At 39.9% G+C, this 22,221-nt stretch overlaps 1 protein-coding gene across 4 annotated transcripts in view; it reads right to left on the bottom strand.

Annotated features, from left to right (window-relative positions):
* The window catches only part of NR3C2 (nuclear receptor subfamily 3 group C member 2), a 357,183-nt gene that overhangs the window by 173,731 nt on the left and 161,231 nt on the right, over positions 1-22,221 (bottom strand). For 3 of the 4 annotated variants that reach the window (XM_086704130.1, XM_086704131.1, XM_086704129.1), the window contains exon 3: positions 6,859-7,010. In XM_086704130.1, the coding sequence (XP_086560256.1) occupies positions 6,859-7,010 (152 nt within the window). The remainder of the gene's footprint in view (positions 1-6,858; positions 7,011-22,221) is intronic. The other variant, XM_025921329.2, reaches the window with a different exon arrangement.

Here is a 22,221-nt window from a genome sequence, read left to right as displayed (position 1 = left end):
CTGGCTCATGGAGACACTGAGGGCTGTATCGTAGCATGAACTGAAGACATCTAATAAATATATGTTATTTCCTTGCATTATCATTTCCTTAATTTTATATTTCAAGTTATAAGGGAATACCTATATTTCAATTATTATATAATGCCACCCTGAATAATGTGTGTCCACTAAATTCAAGTTCTCTATTTTGGGGTGCAACTGTATTGTGCCCATCCCCACCCCCCTGCACCTCCCACTTGCTCACATTGCAGTGATAGGGCTAATGTGGGTATATGACACAGTGAGACAAGTTCCTCTGGACCTGTTCAGTTTAATCATTAATTTTATAAAGCAAAGGAAATTAACTATTAACCAACCATCACATTTCCTTAACAACAGTTACCTCAAAGAATAAAGTATAGGGGTACCTGGGTGGCTCAGTTGGTTGAGCATCTGACTTTGACTGAGATCACGATCTCGCAGTCTGTGAGTTCGAGACCCACATCGGGCTCTATGCTGACAGATCCTGGAGCTTGCTTCGGACTCTGTCTCTCTTTCTCTCTCTCTCTCTCACTCTCTCTCTCTGCCCCTCCCCCACTCATGCTCTCTCAAAAATAAACATTTAAAAAATTTTTTTCAAAGAATAAACTATAAAGATTTTCAAATCTACATGCTGTGAACTACATATGTTAAGACTGAAATACATGTTCAGAGGCTTGGTTACCTTAAAATTCTGCCTATTTGAGGAATCTTTTGATTAATCTGCAATTGTACCTCTTAAAGTTATTTTGTTTCAGGAAATAGGTTTGTAAGTCTCTTACTTAAAAGGAAATGTCTAAGTATGGAAACTGACATCACATGATTTGGCTGACCTTACCAAGATACGCACTCTTTAGCCTAACAGGTCTGCTTGCAAAAATATAAATCCAGTTGACTTTACATAATAATGAGCTCTGTCCTTTCCTAGCCTTGTACCTCTTCAGTGATTTGTGGTAGCTGTGTCTTCCAGACACTGCTTGTACACTGGGTATCCAAAAAGGAAATTAGGTTATAAAATAGTGTAGTGAATGTAGTCGCCTCTGTTCACTGAGGGATCACAAAATAAAATACACATGAGATGAAACTAATGGCAATTTACAGTTGGAAAGAGAGAGTAAAAACTCAGACTATAATTACAAGTTGCAGATTAGAAGGTCAAAAGCCTGCACCAACTCTTGCGCTGGTTTCATTGCTAATTTCCTGATTTGCAGGGAAGTCACTTAACCTCAACTGCTCTCATGCCACGTGTAAACATTCATGTGTACATTCAAACATTTATTTGGTGGCTACTCTATATCTATAGTCTTGCTCCGTTCTGGAGATAAGACTGTCTCACCCTAAAGACATCTCACAGAGGAGCTGAAGGTCCAGTAGGTTGGTGGCTCTTAATATTTTCTCTCACTATGCAACTTCCAAAGGCAAGACTGCCTGCATGGGTGACAAAGGGTCAATTATGGGGTAAATATCAACAGTCTAGGCTGAGTTGGAACATGTGGGACAGCCTCTCCAGAAAATTCTGGCAGACCCTCTGCCCACTTCTCCCACATGCCCTCTGAGAACTTTGAAAACTCCTAGGCTAGAACAATCTTACAACCTCCAAGGGAGCTCTATGAAGAAAATAATGTATTACAGGAAAAATAAAAACCTAACGAAGAAAAAACAAAAACCTAAAAGTGCCACATTATTGTACCACTTACACAACCTCTCTCTAAAGACATTAACCAGAGAACTGTAGCATTTGATTCTACAGAATAAATCTAATATTTTGATGCCACTTGATGATTTATAAAATCTGCAAAAACATTTTGTTTCCATTTTATTTTTCTTAGCATTAGGTAGGGCAATACTACTTTCCCTATTTAGATATAAAGAAATTATATAGGCAAATTAAATAATGACATGTTATAAAATTTTTTTCAATTAAAAAAATTAAATAATGTCTTACTCTCATACCTAGTGAGTGACAGAGCCAGAAATTAAAATTAAATCCTCTGAAAGAGGTTACAGTGGGAGACAGCCAAAGCATAAGAGACTGTTAAAAACTGAGGACAAACTGAGGGTTGATGGGGGGTGGGAGGGAGGGGAGGGTGGGTGATGGGTATTGAGGAGGGCACCTTTTGGGATGAGCACTGGGTGTTGTATGCAAACCAATCTGACAATAAATTTCATATATTGAAAAAAAAATAAATAAAGATTCTTTTAATTAAAAAAAAAAAACAAAAAAACAAAAAAAAACTAAATCCTCTGACCCTAAAACCAGTCCAGTTTCCACCAAGGGAGAACCCTACTTAAAAAATACAAATATATAAATGTTTATTCTTTTTCCTTTTTTTTTCTTTTTTTTTTTTTTAATGTTTATTTATTTTTGAGACAGAGAGAGACGGAGCATGAATGGGGGAGGTGCAGAGAGAGAGGGAGACACAGAATCTGGAACGGGCTCCAGGCTCTGAGCAGTCAGCACAGAGCCTGACGCGGGGCCAGAACTCACAGACCGCGAGATCATGACCTGAGCCGAAGTCGGACACTTAACCGACTGAGCCACCCAGGCGCCCCATATTCTTTTTCCTTTTAAGATAGAAAGATCTTGACAAAACTTCAAGGCAAATAAGCAATTCAAATTTAAAAACAAATTATAAACTTCCATTTGTAACATACAATAATATGGCTCTTAACTGACATTATTGGAAAATAAGCTGTTCTGGATGAGACTTCTAAGTTTTTTTATATTAAATGTTTAAGATAAAAAAAATAAGCACATATATATGTCCCATTAAACAGAACACAAAGAACATAATTTACACATTTTTTAATGTTTTTTTTTAAGTTTATTTACCTATTTTGAGAAAGTGTGTGGATGGGAGGGAGGGAGGGAGAGGGAGAGAGAGAGAGAGAAAGAGAGAAAGAGAATCACAAGCAGGCTCTGCACTGTCAGCGCAGAGCCTGATGTGGGGCTCAATCTCATGAACCATGAGATGACCTGAGCCGAGATCAAGAGTCAGGTGCTTAACCAACTGAGCCACCCGGGTGTCCCCATAATTTATACTTTTAACAAATGATTTGCAGTCTCCTTACACCGTTACTACTACACTATTATACCAAGCTTTAGAGTGGAGTGCTCTAGGGCATAAAGCCCTAAACCAGTAAACTCAGAGCTCAGACTGTTCCATCTTTCTTCCTGCCTCCACTCTAGTGGATGCTTCCAGTTCTGCGCTTGGTGTGGTTAGCTCTTTTCAGCTTACCTGACTCCCCTTATCCCAGCTCCCTCTATCTACTGGTTCTTGAATTCTCTGCTTTTATAATCTAAGGAAGAGCTTAAGGTTATCAGGGAAAGCCTGATATCTATCTATACACACACACACACACACACACAGTGTGTGTGTGTGTGTGTGTGTATATATATATACACGTATTACATATATTTATGTGTTATATATATGTATTATATATTTTTAGATACACTATAATATAGAGCAAATTATGTCTTCTCAATGCTTACACCACACCATTATCACCAAGTAGGCATGAACAAATGACATATAGGGTAGAGTTTCCATGAGCTTGAAAATTATAGAAAATGAAAGAAGTAGACTGAGAGATTCAGAGTTGTGAGATGCTGGGTTGGGTCTAGGTGTGGAGTCCTGAGACTTTAATCCAGGTCCAAGTTTGGTCTAATGATTCTGAATAGATTGATAAACTGGGTCTGATCCCAACTTTCTTCATCTATAAAAGGGGAAGAATAATATATCCATATACCATAATTTTATGAAACTAGTGCTTCCAACTATAAAGTATTATAAAAATAATTTATTTTTATTAAATCAAAAAAGTTCTGATACAGAGTCCAACTTCTCACATATTCTCTCTCATACACACATGATAAAACAGTAAATACAAATACAAAATAAAAACAAGTAAGTCCTCACTCTGATCAAGTTTATTTTCAAAATTTATGGTCTGGTTTCACTCAGGTGAGCTCTAAAATCAAAATTCCCACTTAGTTCTCTAATTCTCCCCTCATACTCCTGAATTTTTATCTTTTTCTCAGCTTCCTCTTTTTCCATAATTTTATCTTCTAATTCACCTATTCTCTCTTTTGCCTCTTCAATCTGTGCTATGGCTGCCTCCATTTTATTTTGCACCTCATTTATAGCATTTTTTAGCTCCTCGTGACTATTTCTTAGTCCCTTGATCTCTGTAGCAATAGATTCTCTGCTATCCTCTATGCTTTTTTCAACCCAGCAATTAATTTTATGACTATTATTCTAAATTCTTGTTCCGTTATATTGCTTAAGTAGTTTTTGATCAATTTGTTAGCTGTCGCTACTTCCTGGATGGGCAGGTGGGAGGGAGGGGAGGGTGGGTGATGGGTATTGAGGAGGGCACCTGTTGGGATGAGCACTGGGTGTTGTATGGAAACCAATTTGACAATAAATTTCATATTAAAAAAAGTAAAGTCAAATCAAATCAGAATTCCCCCCAAAATAGGGACTACGTTATATTTTTTTTAATTTTTAATGTTTATTTTATTTTTGAGAGAGAGAGAGAGAGAGAGAGAGAGAGAGAGAGAGAGAGAGTGTCAGGAGGGGAAGAGCAGAGAGAGAGAGAGGGAGACAGAATCCAAAGCAGGCTCCAGGCTCTGAGCTGTCAGCACAGAGCCCAATGCAGGGCTTGAACTCAGGAACCGTGAGATCATGACCTGAGCAGAAGTCGGACGCTTAACCGACTGAGCCACCCAGGCGCCCCAGGACTAAGCTATATTAATAAAAGTCTTAAAAGGTGCTCATCAAGTTTCATTATCTATTATCGATCAAATTTCCAATGGAAGAAAAGGATGTCTAGACATCAAGGTTTTTCCATATTTATTTATACCTCAGTTACAAAAACAATTGTTTCCTCAGCTACTTCCATAGAAACTACTTAAAACAACAAAACTAAGCAAAACCTTTGGGAAAGCCATTTGCTTCAGAAGCAGAGAAGTCCAGGTTCCAAAAACAGCCACAACTTGGGTTCTGATACGAAGGCTGAGCCACAGGCAGGGTACCACAGAGGGTACCATTCCAAATGCCCTCTCTACACTGCTTTATTGTTATATATTGCCTTACTTTGTTCACTAATTAGTGAGCCTAAGAGGGGAGTCCTTATATTGGAAGGTACAAAGTGGCATTAGGAAGGTACCAAAGGTAATTTTACCTTATTATCTTATCTTCTACTGAGCCAATCATATAGTTAAGGATAGAAAGAGGGGAGTGGTGGGTGAGGAAAGTCTTAAAAAATAAATTGATCTCAGTACTGCACAAATTTATTTTCCAGAAATCAATCTCCTGGTAACAGAATCCATGGTTTCCTACAGGAAATGCTCTTCCCCACTGTTAGTGTAGGTAGTTTAAGTTGGCTGACTCTGGCCAGAACTAGCCTGTCAGATCACTGCATTCCCAGGTCACTGTAATTGGTTTGGAGGGGAACATGGGAGCCAAGTGCAGTCTTAGAGGAGATTTAACTGGGAGCTTTTCTAAGAACTGCTGGGAACAGAGAACTTCTTTTTAATGAGGTCCTGGTAGTTATCACCATGAGAGAACCTGGATGAGAACAGAGTCAGAGCAAAGTCAAGCACTGCAGAGAATACAATGGAGTTCTAACCACCTGGTTTACAACCATGGCTTGTTTGAAGCCAAGCCTACACCAGGGCTTTACGGTTATGTGAGCCAATGAATTTCCACTGCTGCTTAAGCCTGTTTGTGTTGATTTTCTGTCACCTGTAACCAAGAGCCCATATTCTGAGAAATACAGAACTCCTATTACCAATTCAATGCTGAGTTTCGGGACTATTAAATAATTAATAGTGTAAATAATGTAAAATCATGTAATATTAATTAAATAACACGAAACCAATCCTAGAAGCACAGAAATAACGAGTTGGTCAGCTTTTCCATCCAGAACTGAGGACACCAGCTTCCTGTGGTCACCAGCAAAACAAGGATGAAACATTCAAGTGCTTTAAGTCTCTGAAGCAGTAGTTCATCCCCCAGAAAACTGCCCGAGAAATAAACCTACAGGAGTCTTAGTGTTGAGCTCCTCCATAAAATAAGCATCAATGATGCAATAATGCTGCTACTAAGAGCAAAACTTCTACACTTCAGCCAATCATACAGTCAATATTACTAAAACCATCTAAGTCTGATGGTAATTAATGGCTTACAAGTGAGGACGGAGGAAGGAGAACACAATCTAAAAGACTACCTCTCCTCAGGAAGTACAATTACTTGGACAGAAGCAAAGCTAGCCTAAATATACCTAGAGAATCTCAGTCAAATGTTTAATTTAGTGTACTGGTTTGGAAACCTTCAGTTAGAACAACGGTAGGACTGAAGCAGGGACCTGGAATCTGAAGCAGCTGTTCAATGCAATTATTCTGCATGGAACACAACTTAACTCACAGACACGATCCTGATATTAAAATTTCAATTTGCCACAAACACATATATTTATACAAAAACACAGAAAAGACGTGACACATTCTATGTGTGCCTAGTAAAAATGCTCTTGCACATCATTTAAATTAAGTTTATGGAGAATTATTTTTCTAAGTCTCACTGAAAAACAAAGACCAATAAAAACAAAAAAGTTCTTTCTGACAGATCTCAATTCCCAATTTCAAATTCTGCCCATTCAACAGCACTCAGTGGAAAATCTCCAGGTGGTTTTTAGATAAGACATTACTACTATTTATCACTGACAGACTGCCTCAGAAGTATTTTGTATCTATTTCCCAGTAGTGATTTAGAGTTAACTATGCACGCAAACTATGCAGCAGGAAAGAAAACGTGTAAAAGGAACACCCACATGAACATTTACCTTCCACTGCTCTTTTGAAGAATACTTTGCAGCTGCCACAGGTTACTACCCCATAATGACATCCTGAAGCCTCATCCCCACACACCAAACATATTTTGGAAGGTCTTGAAGATCCAGTAGAAACACTTCGTAAAGTAGAGCTGGGGAAAGAAATCAAGATTTAAATAAATACGCTACAATAGCAAATTTGATATGCTGTACAGCTTAGCTCAAACTTTGTCAATACTCGCAGTTTCATAAATGAATTCAGTATTTACTGGTCACAGATGTGACCTAGAAAATGAAGGTAAAACCCTATCAGTGGAGTAATGCTATCCAGAATTCTATGCAGCAAAGCCTTTTCTCAATACCAAGAAACAATAATCACATAAATATTCCCCCCGGCCCCGCTATTTTTGAGAAAGTTGACCAAAAAAATTATTTGCATTCTAGGTGGGCAGGGAGGAGGAGAATCTTGAGCTGAGTCATTATGGAAGTATTTTTGGCATCAAAGAGCTATTACAATACTTCTTTACTCTCTTCACCCAGACTCACATTATATATCTCAATTATGCCAGATAAAAAACTCTCCTATTTCCAAAACAATCCACTAATCAAAATGTAAAAATTCTTGCCTTGACTGCCAGCAATTCTACCCCTCCAAGCTTCTGCATTTTTCCGTGTTACCTTATATAGGTATGTTCAAATCACTTCATTTTGCTTACTAAAAGGACACAGTCAATACTCAAAAAACAAAAGCCATTATGTGGTGAATATCTCAGGTATCTTTCTGGTAAGAAAATGAAGGGCATCAGTTTTTAGGGGAAAATTCAGCCCTTTAGACAAAAATCTGTATGAATACTTACAAAAATTTTTTATTGCTTATTTATTTTTGAAAGAGAGACAGTGCGAAGAGGGGAGGGACAGAGAGACAGAGAGACACGGAATCCAAAGCAGGCTCCAGGCTCTGAGCTGTCAGCCCTACACGGGCTCAAACTCACGAACCGTGAGATCATCACCTGAGTTGAAGTCGGACGGACATTTAACGGACTGAGCCACCCAGGTGCCCCTCTATGTGCCCCTCTATGAATACTTTTATTCATGTGCCAGGTGCCCCTCTATGAATACTTTTAAAGGGGAATCTTCTCATATATACTGTGATACATTCTATATTACTGTGCTAATTTAAACAAGAATATTTTACATTCTAATAAGGCATCGCAGTTCAGTGACAGACGTATTCTGAACAGGCAAAGAAGGTGACATTATTCATTTGTAGTCCACATGTATTTGTTGAATATGTACCCACAGGCCCTATGCAAGGTACTAAGGAAATAAATACCCAAAGCCAGTCTCTGTCCTCCAGTGAGTGGGGACCTGAACAATTACGGTAAGTGCTATGGTGCGGGGTAGTATGGCGGCACATACTGGGAAGGGTGGGACTCTGCCAGTAGGGAAGCACTTCCCCAAAGGTGACCACTGAACTGAATCTGGAAGCACAACAGGATGAGAGCTGGACAAAGAAAAGGTGCGGGGGAAGCAGAGGTGCAACGGCTCAGGGAAATGCCAGATGGATGTGTTCAGAAGACTCTGAATAGAACTGTTGTATGTCACCATCATCGCCTTGCTGTCACGACGACATCAGTCTCCATGTGAAACAGCAGGAACATGTGGAAAAGACTCAAAGAAAACACATTAGAAGACTAGAATGGTTATGTCACGGTGATGCTTTCTCTGTTTTCCAAATTAGCTAAAACGTGATTAATTCTGTCCTGGTAATTTTTTTTTTTTTTTTTTAAAGACGTTTTCACTATGCTCTCACGAAAAACAGAAGGAACAAAGTATTCAGCTGCTGGAGCACTGCAGCATGACTGACTTTTTAGAAAATGACTTCTTAAATCAAGGACTGCAACAATGTTCTCCAAAGTTGTTTCTCCTTCCGAGAAAAGTGCTCTTTATTATTTTTATTAGTGTCCTTTGACTTCTTTATGGCATTCAAAACATTCCATTTCAGCACCAGTAACTTCTTCAGCATGTCAGAGAAACTCAACCCATGCTCTGTCCGACCCTCTTACCTCTCTTACCCCTCACAGGGAAATATCGCAAGTTCATAAACAATTAGAATGCAACTTACAATCGTCGTTAACTGTGGCTGCTTTTTCACAACTACAAGCGTAGGTAGGACTTGTGTTTCACATTTATGGGAGCCTTGGTCTTGGTCTCCAAACTTAATAATCTCTTAACTTCACTTTTTATAACCCTCCTCCTCTTGTCAAACCCATCCTCTCTGTGCTCTTGTCTAGTTTCTTAGCTTTAACAACATGGATATGCCCAGGGCTTCCAAATATTTATCTCCAGCTCAGACACCTCCTGAAATTTCTGACTCATTTATCCACCTGCCTGACATGCCCACTTGAGTGTCTGAGGTACACCTCAAACTTAACATGTCCATAACTTCGCTGATCTTCTCCCTGCCCCAAACCTGCTCCTCCTACAGACAGACTTTGTCATCTCGGTTAATGGCAACTGTTACGGGCTGAGCTGTGTCTTCTCCAAAATTCCCATGTTGAAGTCCTAGTCCCTAGAACCTCCAAGTGTGATCTCTTTTGGGAATAGAGTCATAGCAGATACCTTAGTTAAGATGAGAGCATTCTAGAGTAGGGTGGACCCCTATTCCAACATGACCCACATCCTTCTTAAAAAGTGGAAATCAGGACACAGACACACACAGAGAATGCCATGTGAAGGTAAAGGCAGTGACACTTTCACGAGCCAGTTAACATCAAAGATTGCCAGAAAACCACCAGAAGCTGGAGACAGGTAAGAAACAGATTCTCCCTAACAGCCTTCAGAAGGAAGCAATCCTGCTCCCACGTTAACCTTGGACTTTGGGTCTTCAGGACCGTGAGACAATACATCTTTGTTGTTTAAGCCACCCGGTTTGTGGTACTTTGTTACCATGGCCCTGGCAAACTAAAACAGCAACTTGGACTCATCTCTGACTCTTTACTCTCTCCCTCCACACATCCAATCTGCTAAATTCTATTTACTCTGCCTTCAGAATACATCCAGATTCTACTCACTTCACACACCTCCTCTCGTACCACTAAGCTTCAGCTGTCAACACCTCTTCGCAGGGATTTGCAAAAGCCTCCTAGGTGATCTTCCTGTTTTTCCTTGCCACCCCTTCCTTCCTCTGCAGCCAGAATCATCTTTATTCACTCCTTTGCTCAAAACCATCCAGGGGCTTTCCCTCACACTCAAAAGAAAAGTCAGTTATCCATGTTACCGCAGGGCCAAATCTGGCCTCCCAGACTTCTCTAACCTCTCTTGCTTGCCTATACCACTCAGCAACACTGGCCTCCTCAGTGGCCCCCAAAACCACCAGGTGTGCTCCCACCTCAGAACCTTTGCACTTGCTCTCCCCTCTCACCTAGATATCTACAGAGTCCCGCCCACCTCCTTCAAGGCTTCATCCAAATGTCACCTTCTCAGTCTGGCCTGACTACACTGCTGAAAATGCCTCCTTCCTTAGGACCCTCTATCCCCTTTCTGCTTTATTTTTCCTCTCGGAACAAATTACCATCGAATATATTGTCCTCTTTACCTCTGTACTCTGTTTATTGTCTTCCTCAGACACACAAAAAAAGTAAACTCAATAGGAGCCAGGATTTTCTTCTGCTATTTACGATCGTGTGCCCAGTTCCTGGACCATTTAGTACCTGGGGCAGACCAGGACCCCAGTCAGCACTTGAATAAATGACTGATTTTGAATAACTGGCATTATTGCAACAGACACCATAAAACCCATCCCATCGTCAATTCTGAAGTCCTCCCACAGTCCTTATATGAAGGAATGAGATTTGTTTTTAACTATCTTGAGAGTGAGATGTATGTAGTGGAACCAAATTAAGAAAAGTTGAAGAGAAAGTCTAGCATAAAAAGGATGCACTGTGAAATTCAAATTAAAACATTTCTTTTTCATTATAAAACTAAAGCAAACACGAACCCTTTTCCCCTCTTGTTCACTACCATCTTTCAATGACATTAGAGCAAATCTGCCTGTACACGCCTCTCAGCAGCCCTCTGCCTCCTGGGTTTCTGTAACACTGTACTGAGCCTGTTCTCCCTAACACGCCTCCTCTATTTTTCAGGCTCCTTCTCATTTTCTAGATCATCAATGTAGCTTTTCTTCGGAGCTCGACCCTTGGCCATCTTTTTCCTTATTTCTGTACTTTGTCCCTTAATGATCTCATTGACTCTCCCGGCTCAAACAGCTCTCTTGGTGAATGACTTCCCAAATCTTCCCATCCGGCTCCAAACACTCCCCCCATGTCCAACGGCCTGTTTTCACTTCCTTTATAGAACATCTCTGCATCTGTGTTCCATGCACTTCTGGAAGGGTACTGCCATCTGTGAACCTCCCAGGTTCAAACCCTGGACTCCTTCCTAACTGGCAAATCTAACAGTCACCAGGTCTGCCGTTCGGCCTCACCGGCTACTGTGAACAGGGATCCAGGTCCCTGTCTCTCACTTTCTCAGGCATCCTCCCTGTCACCAGCCTCTCCTCCCAATTCCTTCCACACTGGCTGACAAATGATTTTTCCTATTTAAGAGCTTGACTTCATTACTTCCATCGTCCCACCAACACCACCATGAATGATGACCTCGGTAGGACAGCTCAGTCTTCCCCCCTCTCAACCTTCCCCTGCAGGTCCTCTCACATGCCCAGCCTCGTGCAGGCCGCATGACGCTGACCTCCCTGTCGGTGCGGACACTGGCACTGACACAACCCTGCTTCCTCACCCCTGTTCACACTCCCCGTAGCACATCCATCCTTTAGGAGCCCTGGTGTTCTCCCAGCAGCAAGCACCGCTTTCCCTCCCCCGATTCACCCCAGCACTGCGCTACCCTCCCCTCCCCCTTTCAGCAGACACCACTTTGGGCCTCACATTAGTGACCTGTGCACTTATCCTAATCCCTGGAGGGCAAAAATCTTGTCCTGTGCATCTCTGTGCACCCTGCTGCCATTAGTGGATGGTTGCTACTATTTATTGAATGAATGAAATCGCACTCTTAATCTCATTACAGTAGAACATAAATTTCCAAAAGGCGACTGTACAGAAGGTAAATTAATGAGGCCAAGGTTATAGGTTCAATTCCCATGCGGTTCATTTAGCTTTGCACAGGGGGAAAAAAAACATCCAGGAACACAGACTTCTCTCAAAAGCTCAGCCAGCTGTCTCACAAACATATGCATTATTAACACAGAAGACAAGCCACAGAGCGTGGATGGGTCAGGGAAATGCCAGTCTCTACTGACACCTTATCGTGTGGTTATCTTTAAAACTGAACTACGGCATGTGTTGGGAAGTTACATATCTAGTTTTAAGCAATATATCAGTACATTTTAGAAGGGGGGTGGGTAGGGAAGGAGGAGGGGAAGGAGAGAGACAGGGAGAGAAGGACAGGGGGGCAGACCTTGAACTCACTTCTTAGACACGGAGTGTTATGAAAATACAAAGTTTACTCAGTGATTCTGTAGATCAAAATTCAACTTTACAGTATAATCTATTTACTAAGCACCTACACAGAATGTGAGGCCCACACTGTAGGGCCAAATATGCAGGGGCAAAGGCGGGGAGAGAGGCTCGAGCCGGGGGCCTCAGCTCCAGTTCTAGCTCAGTCATTTCCGAGCGAGAAACCACAGCAAAACCACCTCTCTTTAGATGATAATTCTCATCATGAAAAGGTTAAATAGAAAATCTCTAAGATTATTTTTAAGAAATCCTTTTAAGTTAAAGATGGATACGAAAGATAAATGGGACGGCCTGTCCTGATCAAGTTTTATACAAATCGAATTTCAAGCTCAAATTAAAGACAATGTATTACACACCACAAATAACCACTTTCTGATCTAGATCAAGGATAAAAGCATATGTATGTAAAAACTTATTCTTTCTAGAACAGCTATTCATACAGCATTTAAAACTTTGTTACATCTTCACGATTGTATCTATGCTGTTTTTGGTTAAAATTTCTTTATAAATGTACACATTAAAATGGTACTTTACCCCCTAAAGAACATTTTAATATTGATGTAAAAAACTACCCAAAATGATCATTTTTGGTCTTGGTAATCAAAGAAACAATGTTCACATAAAGAAGTTTATAATCAACAAAGGCAGTTCATAGGATTTCATACAAATGTTAAAATATTATAAAAGCAGAAATCTGTGAAAATTATATTTCCATTTGTAAAGACAGTGTCTCTTTTAGGGAAACACAAGTGAGATGCAGCTATTTTTGTGCCAAATATAGTAATTCTAATGACCCAGTGAAGAGCCTGAAGAGATTAACCAAAGGTTCAAGGTGCACATTAATTCTGGTGACATTTGGGAGGGGATAAATTAGCCAATCATCAAAAACAATTGAGCTATCTTTCTTTTTCCCTGAAATGGTTCGATGTTTAGGAAGAAGCCATAGGAGAAAAAATGATTTTTACTGATCAAAACAAGACTAGGAAACCAGCTCACTGAGAAACTATAATGGACCACATTGTTCCAGGAATTACCACATGTAAAACTACCCTTCACTGTCTTTATAACAATTATATAACAATACAGTGGTGACTGATCCACTATTCAGTGATAGGAAACTCTTCGTATGAAAATACTGTCTCATTTCTTTAAATTTTTTTTTTCAACGTTTATTTATTTTTGGGACAGAGAGAGACAGAGCATGAACGGGGGAGGGGCAGAGAGAGAGGGAGACACAGAATCGGAAACAGGCTCCAGGCTCTGAGCCATCAGCCCAGAGCCCGACGCGGGGCTCGAACTCACGGACCGTGAGATCGTGACCTGGCTGAAGTCGGACGCTTAACCGACTGCGCCATCCAGGCGCCCCCCGTCTCATTTCTTAAACTCACTCAGTATGAATTGACAAACCTATCTTTTGTACTGCCACTTAATCAGCTGTATGCTTCTACCATCACCTGCAGCTACTAAAAACATTTTTTCCATGTGTAATCAATTCCAGTATTCAGTCAGCTATCTAGAGCAGGGTGAGAATTTTGAGGAATATGCAAACAATACTTCAGTAAGCATCCTTGTATCTGAACATGCTGGTGCGTTTAAATTATTCATTAATGAGGTGATTCACTGAAGGCCTACTATAGGCACCACTGTGATGAGGAAGAGAAAGTTCCTATTCTTGTGGAGTTTCTACTGTAATAAGAGAGGTAGACAACACAGACGTAAGCAAATAATTTTAGGAAGTGATAAGTGCTAGAAAGAAAGTAACAGACTGAGATTGGATGGGGTGGTGGAGCATAGGGTTCTTTAGAAAGGTAGCCTGAGAAGACATCTTTGGGGAGACTGAAATGACAAAGTAGCTAGCTTTGTGAAGATGCCAAACAAAGAGACAAGTGCAAAGTCCCTGAGACAGGAATAAATGTGACACCTTCCAGAGACAGAAAGGAGGGCACTGTGGCTCAAATTCAGGCAACAAGGAAGAAGGGAAGATGGGTGATAGGATGTGACGCCCAAAAAGAGGGTGGAAATGGACCACACAGGCCTGGAAGGCTATAGTAAAGAGTCAGGATACTATTCTAAGTGCCATCAACATAACGTGAATATTGACATGTTTTCAGCAAGAGGGTAACATGATCTGATTGACACTTAAACATCTTATTGTGACTGTTGTATAGAGAATGGACCAGAGGATGGGGTGGTGTTGGGATCAGGGAAAACAGCAAAGGAGACTCCTGTAATTATCCAGCTAGGAGAGGACAATGGCTTCTACAGATTAAGCTTTAATTAGTAAAGACTGTGAGAAGTGACTTTTTGTTTTTACACAGATAGCAGTGACAGGATTTGTAGCATAACTGGACATCAGTGCTGTAAATATATAAGATTGGGATAAAGAGCAGGTTGGCAAGGTAGGGTCTGTTTTGGATCTCACAGTAGGACAGTATTGGTACGTTATAGTCTACTTTTGTATATAATATAGTAACGATTAAATTAAAAGATAGTCTACTCATAGGAAAGACAGGGAGTGATCCACACCAGTTTTCCTTAACCTTTCTGGGCCAGTTTCCTCATCCTTAAAGTAGTAATAACAAAGCTCCTACCTTACATTACTCCATATATGTAAGCACACTAAGAACACGGACGCACCTTCAGTGTTATTTAAATTCTGGTGATTATTAATCAGTATTACTGTTGGATCTATAATTCTTAACAGTGACTGCCACAGTAGTGGATCTACAGGTAATTCCACTTTTCTATATTATATTTTTCTGTATTGCTTTTAATTTCTTTTTTTTTTTTTTTTTTTTTTATTTCTTTTTTTTTTTTTTTAAATTTTTTTTTTCAACGTTTATTTATTTTTGGGACAGAGAGAGACAGAGCATGAACGGGGGAGGGGCAGAGAGAGAGGGAGACACAGAATCGGAAACAGGCTCCAGGCTCCGAGCCACCGGCCCAGAGCCTGACGCGGGGCTCGAACTCACGGACCGCGAGATCGTGACCTGGCTGAAGTCGGACGCTTAACCGACTGCGCCACCCAGGCGCCCCTTGCTTTTAATTTCTATAAGCAGGCATAACATTGGTAAGCAGCAAAAGAAAGGTTTTTAAAAATTATACTATAGGGGTGCCTGGGTGGCTCAGTCGGTTAAGCATTCAACTTTGGCTCAGGTCATGATCTCGTGGTTTGTGAGTTCAAGCCTGGCACTGGGCTCTGTGCTGGACAGCTCAGAGCCTGGAGCCTGCTTTTGATTCTCTATCTCCCTCCCTCTCTGGCCCTCCCCAGCTCACACTGTGTTTCTCTCTCTCTCTCTCTCTCAAAAATAAACACTAAAAATTTTTTTTCAAATATACTATAAAATAGTGGTATTACAATAGCTATGTTGTGTTATTTACTGCAGTTAGTGTTTTGTGTGAATATGGATTTAAGTATTTCTCATGTCTGTAATGTGCAACTTGGAAACAGCCACATTAGATCATTAGGATAAATAATCACTGAGATTCAAATATATATTCTTTTATATAAATAACACTAAATCTAAGAAACATAAGAATCTGGAAAACACTCAAAAAAAAATTTCAAGAGTATAAATTAACCTTTACCAACTTGTTTACTAAAATCCTATTTTCACCAACACATAAAATAAGCAAAAAAACAAAAAGAAAAACCCTTTTTGTAGACTATTTCCTTTTGTTTTGATAAAAAAATATAATACATATTTTGTATTGTTCTCAACAACATATTTTGTTGTTGAGAAAGCGTGAGAGGGCAAGAGGGGGAGAAGGGCAGAGGAGGAGAGAGAGAGAATCTTAAGAAGGCTCCACACTTGGAATGGAGCCCAATGTGGAGCTTAATCCCATGACTCTGGGATCATGACCTGAGCCAAAATCAAGAGTGGGATGTTCAACCTACTGAGCCACCCAGGTGCTCCAATAAGCATATATTTTGAATCACAATATTTAACCTGTGCTATCTCATCCTAGTTTTCCTATTATTTAGGGGGAATATTTGGGAGTGAGACTTGTGGTATATTTTCCCTTATGGTCTTATCTTTGTTGATAAATAAATCATTAGTGTTTTGGGGGGATAATTCATCACTAAATAGAGTTTATCCTCTTCAGCCGCAATTCATAATGCACCATAGATAAAAATTGGCATACCATCTTACAACTTCAGTTGTATGAAAAATTATGAATAAAATTATATACAGAAAATTCAAGGATATACCTGGATTAGGAAATTAAAATTTAAAACACAGCCTTGGCTGATTAGTATTTTCCACTTTACTTTTTTATTTGTTTTCATAATAGTTTATACCATTAATAATATTAGAGTGGCTCTGTTTAAAGAGGTATGCATTTTCTACACTCTAAATTTCATTTAAGTGAAAGAAATTTGCCAGTAAAAGACTTAAAATCATAATCAAGAAAGCATAGCTTTAGCACAGCAAAAAAGTATCTTGACACAGATCTCAAAGAAAAAAAAAATATTTTGGATCAAAACAAACTAAAGCCCACACTACGACATGTAGAATTCCATTAAAAATATATATATATATATATATATTTTAAGTAATTTCTACACCCAATGTGGGGCTCAAACTCACAACCCTGAGATCAAGAGTCTCATGCTCTTCTGACTGAGCTAGCCAGGTGACCCAAATTTCATTTTAAAAATAAGGATCTATGTTAGGAGGGCATTTGAGTAACTTTTTCTCCTTAACTAGCTAGACAAATTAGCATTTGATCAAAATATGCAACATCTATTTTTTGGAAAATAAGCAAAAATATCTTAATCAAGATTAAAACGTATTTTCTAACAAAACAAAGAAAACAGTCAAATATAATTATAGGCCTTTGTATTATTAATGAATCATTTTAATCAAATGACTTTTACTAAATACAAGTTATGTGACAGTCCTTTTGAGAATACAAAGATAACAAATGGCTTCTACTCTCAAAGTTTAAAATTGAGCAGGGTAGATAAGACCTGGAGATTGGTAAATATTAAAGTCATTACATGGTAAGAATCATCCATGGTTTAAAAATAAATCAAAATTCAAAAGGAAGAAGAAGGAGAAGGAGGAGGAGGAGGAGGAGAAGGAGGAGGAGGAGGAGGAGGAGGAGGAGGAGAAGGAGGAGGAGGAGGAGAAGGAGGAGGAGGAGGAGGAGAAGGAGGAGGAGGAGGAGGAGGAGGAGGAGGAGGAGGAGGAGAAGGAGGAGGAGGAGGAGGAGGAGGAGGAAGAGGAGGAGAAGGAGGAGGAAGAGGAGGAGAAGGAGGAGGAAGAGGAGGAGAAGGAGGAGGAAGAGGAGGAGAAGGAGGAGGAAGAGGAGGAGGAAGAGGAGGAGGAGGAGGAGGAGGAGGAGGAGGAGGAGGAGGAGAAGGAGGAGGAGGAGGAGAAGGAGGAGGAGGAGGAGGAGGAGGAGGAGGAGGAGGAGGAGGAGAAGGAGGAGGAGGAGGAGGAGGAGAAGGAGGAGGAGAAGGAGGAGGAGAAGGAGGAGGAGAAGGAGGAGGAGAAGGAGGAGGAGGAGGAGGAGGAGGAGGAGGAGGAGGAGGAGGAGGAGAAGAAGAAGAAGAAGAAGAAGAAGAAGAAGAAGAAGAAGAAGAAGAAGAAGAAGAAGAAGAAGAAGTCCAGACAATGGCAAAGTGCTCCACGGTCCAAACTCCAGGAATGCATTCTAGAGACAAGTGTGAAAAATAACCCAAACCATGGAGAGTCTCTAATACTAGATTAAGTAGTTATAGATGATTGTAGGACAAGGAGTTGAAACATCTGGTAGACAACTGAAAATGTGGCATGGAAAATGGAGGTGGGTATAAAAATCTACGTTAAAGGTCGTAATAAAAGTAACCAGTTTACAGTTTTTAATGTGTACAATACAGACAATGAAAACAAGAAGATGCAATAAACCGGAAGAAGAGTAAGGACCACTGCTAGATAGTATAAGCACAAAAAACACATTCAAGGGTGCAACACAACTTAAAAGATAGGTTATTCTTGGGAGAGCAAGGACTCTAGATTTTATTTACGGAAAAATGAATGAATTCACCCAGGGAGAAATTGAAATGAGGAGAAAAGAAAGTCTCAAATGGAAATCTATAGAAAATGAACGTTTTTGGTTAGGCAGGAAAAGACGAACTCACTAATAAACCTGAGGCAGGAGGGCAGGGGGTACACAAAGAAGTAGGAAGACAAGATAATGCAGTCTTAGAATCAAAGGGAGGGCAGATTCAATGGGAGGTCAACCGTGTCAAATGCCACTGAGAGAGCAAGACTTAAGGTTGACCACTCGGATGCTGTCATGGTTAACACCACTGACCTTAGTGATGGTCATTTTTATGCATATATAAGATGCATGTAGGGGCACCTGGGTGGCTCAGTTGGTTAAGCTTTTGACTCCTGGTTTCAGCTCAGGTCATGATCTCACGGTTCATGAGATCATGTCCTGCATCATGATCTTTTTTTTTTTTTCTTCAAAGTTAAAAGCGCATCAAACACGCCTAGCATTTATTATTTTAATCACAAACCTACAGACCCCTTAGTAAACCCTCCTTGGGGCTCGACCCCAAGGATCCAAAGCTGACAACCTTGGTGGATGTGGTAGGAAGGATGGGGATGGGCAGGGAGTGTCTCTTAATAACTCTGAAATGGGGAGGACTCCTCCAAATGGAGAACTGAGTGGAGGCTGGAGGTTGGAGGTGGCCTAGCTTCTGAGTGGAGGGTCAATAAAAAAATCAGACAGCTCGGTGCTGTCAGCACGGAGCCTGTTTGGGATTCTCTCTCTCCCTCCCTCCATCCCCCTTTCTTGCTTCATGCTCTCTCTCAAAATAAATAAACTTATAAAAATAAGATGCACATATAAGCCATATTGAAGTGAAAAGCATTCCACATCTTTCTATTAAGGAGTTTCGTATTCAGAGAAGTAGCCCTTGTCATAAAACTATACCTGGTAGTATACTATCCTTGAGTATATGCAGAGTCGGTAAAAAGATTTAATGTCAAATTATCTCCAGAAACATTTATTGAGCATGTATTTCTATGTCAATCAGTGGTTGCTAAGACAATGACCAAATATATGTGCTAAAAAAGATGCCTCCACATTTTATTTTGCCTCTGTGATCCCTGGCATATGTGAGTGTATTTATATACATCATAAGTTAGTTATCCAGAATTCTCTGGAAAGGAATCTTTCCAGAACTTATCACATCATCTGCGGGTCAGTACTTTATAAAGTGTGTTTTAAGGAGATTACTTCTAAATGCTTGTTTGAGCATATAAAGTGGGTTTTAAGAAGATTACTACAAAATGCTTGCTTGAGTGTTTTTAATTACAGTAATTTTGCTTTTGAAACATACTATATATAGTACACATGACTTACCTTTTCCCCCTGAATGTTAACTACCCTTATGTTAAGATGCAGACTTAGATGCTGATACAGATGGCATGAGACACTGAGCACTAATGGGTACCGAACCTAGGTATGGACCTTGAACCCGAGTTATTTAGAAATTACTGATCAAAGTGTGTTCTGTTTACCACATTTTCAAAAAGTTGATGTAAAACATGCTTCACCATGGACTTTCTGTGCAGTAGAATACAGCTTCTTTCTAGAAATATAATTTATCAAAGCTCCGAACAGCTTTTTCCCAGAGTGGTTTTTCTTACAGCCTAGAAATAATCATTTTCCTTGCTGCTGGTATTGCCCTCTGATTCACCAACTCAATTCCACTATCACTGTTACTATGCAAGATTCGTACATAATATTACAGGGCTTTTTTGTATGAACTCACATCCTCCTACCTGTCTTATACTAAGTTTTTTTTCATGTAGGATAAAAGGCTATCCTTCATTATTTCATCAGTATACATATCATAGGTTCAGAGAAGCTCATTCCAAAATCTACAAATTAATGACAATGTCATAGTACTTTCACTGACATGACATCTTGCCATATTTACTTTAAACCTACTCAATATCTGACTTTGAGCAGAGATACCACCCTTAAAAATATTAAAATTAGCATCTTCATGTGATGTTAAAATTCCTGAAGAGTGGTTCTAATTAATGGGATTAGCTAAATTCATTCTTTGACAATTCAGGTTTTCAATAATCAATGAGGTGTCACTTGAAAACTAGAGGTTGAGAAAAAAATGCCCAAGTAATAACCATATTTTCTTAGGGTTAATTCTATTATTTTTAATTTTTTTTATGTTTTATTTATTTTTGAGAGCAAGAGAGACAGAGTGCAAGTAAGGGATGGCAGAGAGAGAGGGAGACACAGAATCTGAAAGAGGCTCCAGGCTCTAAGCTGTCAGCATACAGCCCAATGCGGGGCTCGAACTCACAGACTGTGAGTTCATGAGCTGAGCCAAAGTCAGACACTTAAACCAACTGAGCCACCCAGGCATCCCTCTATTATTTTTAAATAACATTAATGCTTTCAGGTCAGCTTAATACTCTGAGATGGTCTTTCAGTAAAGGTGTAAGGAATCAGAAAACAAAAATCTTTCCTAATCACACATTAGCTTGTAACAGGTAAAAAAATATGTCCCTTTCCAAAACATGAATAAATTTTTTCTAGTCCTCAGGGGTTTTCTTTATGGAAGCCGACACTATAACCACACACACACACACACAAAGCAACCCTGTCCTTACTGTGCTGAAGGGCAGCATGACTGGTACCTGGATCCTGGTGGCAGTCATCACCAAAGAGAATGATTTGGTCAACACTGCAAAATGCTACTCAGGGGACAGACCAGCCTCACTGGTAAGCTCTGAAAATAAGGTGTGCACTAACACACACATTGAAGAGGAAACACATACACACACAAGCAAAAATCTTCTGCAGTGTCATGATTTGCTGCTCTTCAAAGTATTTTTCATTAAGAATTTCCTGGGAAGAAAATAGCAGAGGCTTTAAGTGGGAGCAACTATAGGCACTAGGTCAGCAGGATTAGATGGCGGAGTCTGCAGGGTAATTCAGAGACACCTCTTCTACCTTATTCCTATGCCCTTCGGGGTTGATGTATCAATGCTGTTCTATTCTATCAATAGTTGCCTGTGTTCACCTTTAAGGTCCCCATAGAACTCTTCTTTTAAAATTCTCCCACTCAAGCATAATTTGTAAGGTTAAGCCATATGAAATAGTTTTTTTCAACGGTTTTTGACCTGAAAAATTGGGAATTTGTTATGGTTCCATGTAACACCTTTCTGGCCTCTGGCTTTAATGATAAAACCAGGGTCTGCCATTGAACAGCAGTTCCAACTCAATAAAATGATCATTTACTATCATGTGGGCAACAGCTAAGTATGGTGGACTTGGGCCTTCAAGGTAACACACGGAAGTACTGAGGTGAAGTTAGATATTGTTTATTCCCACCCCACACTGCTAAGTTCCCTTCTATTACCACATTCTCCACCAGTTTTGGCTAAGACTTACAAATTTCTGGCAATATGCTTTTCTTCATTTTTTTCTCATCAATTTTATTACTTTTACTTTTAAGTGAAAATGCGATGTTAAAAAAAAATAACTTTAATAAACCAAAGTGTACACTCATTTCCTGACTCGGCATGAACCGAACAATGGCAGAATCCTGAGTACTTTCTTTAGGTCTTTGTTTTTCTTAGGGTTTGAAGTTTGGGGCTGTTTCCTCTGTCTACAAATATTTGAAACCTAAGGTTGCAGAAAGGTTGTTCATTGGTTAGCTAAGATTCTATGGGCACATGAGTGATAACACACAGCCACTGAATTAGCACTGTTCCACGCAGTCAACACAAGGGTACATACAAATGCCGTATTAATTTACTTCATTAGCTACCATCTTTTCCAGATATCTTATACCCTA

The sequence above is a fragment of the Puma concolor genome, chromosome B1 (assembly GCF_028749965.1).
Source record: "Puma concolor isolate L17-30 chromosome B1, mPumCon1.1.hap2, whole genome shotgun sequence".
Lineage (NCBI taxonomy): Eukaryota > Metazoa > Chordata > Mammalia > Carnivora > Felidae > Puma > Puma concolor.
Note: the sequence above shows the minus strand (reverse complement) of the source record. Positions and strands in the feature narration are given on the sequence as shown.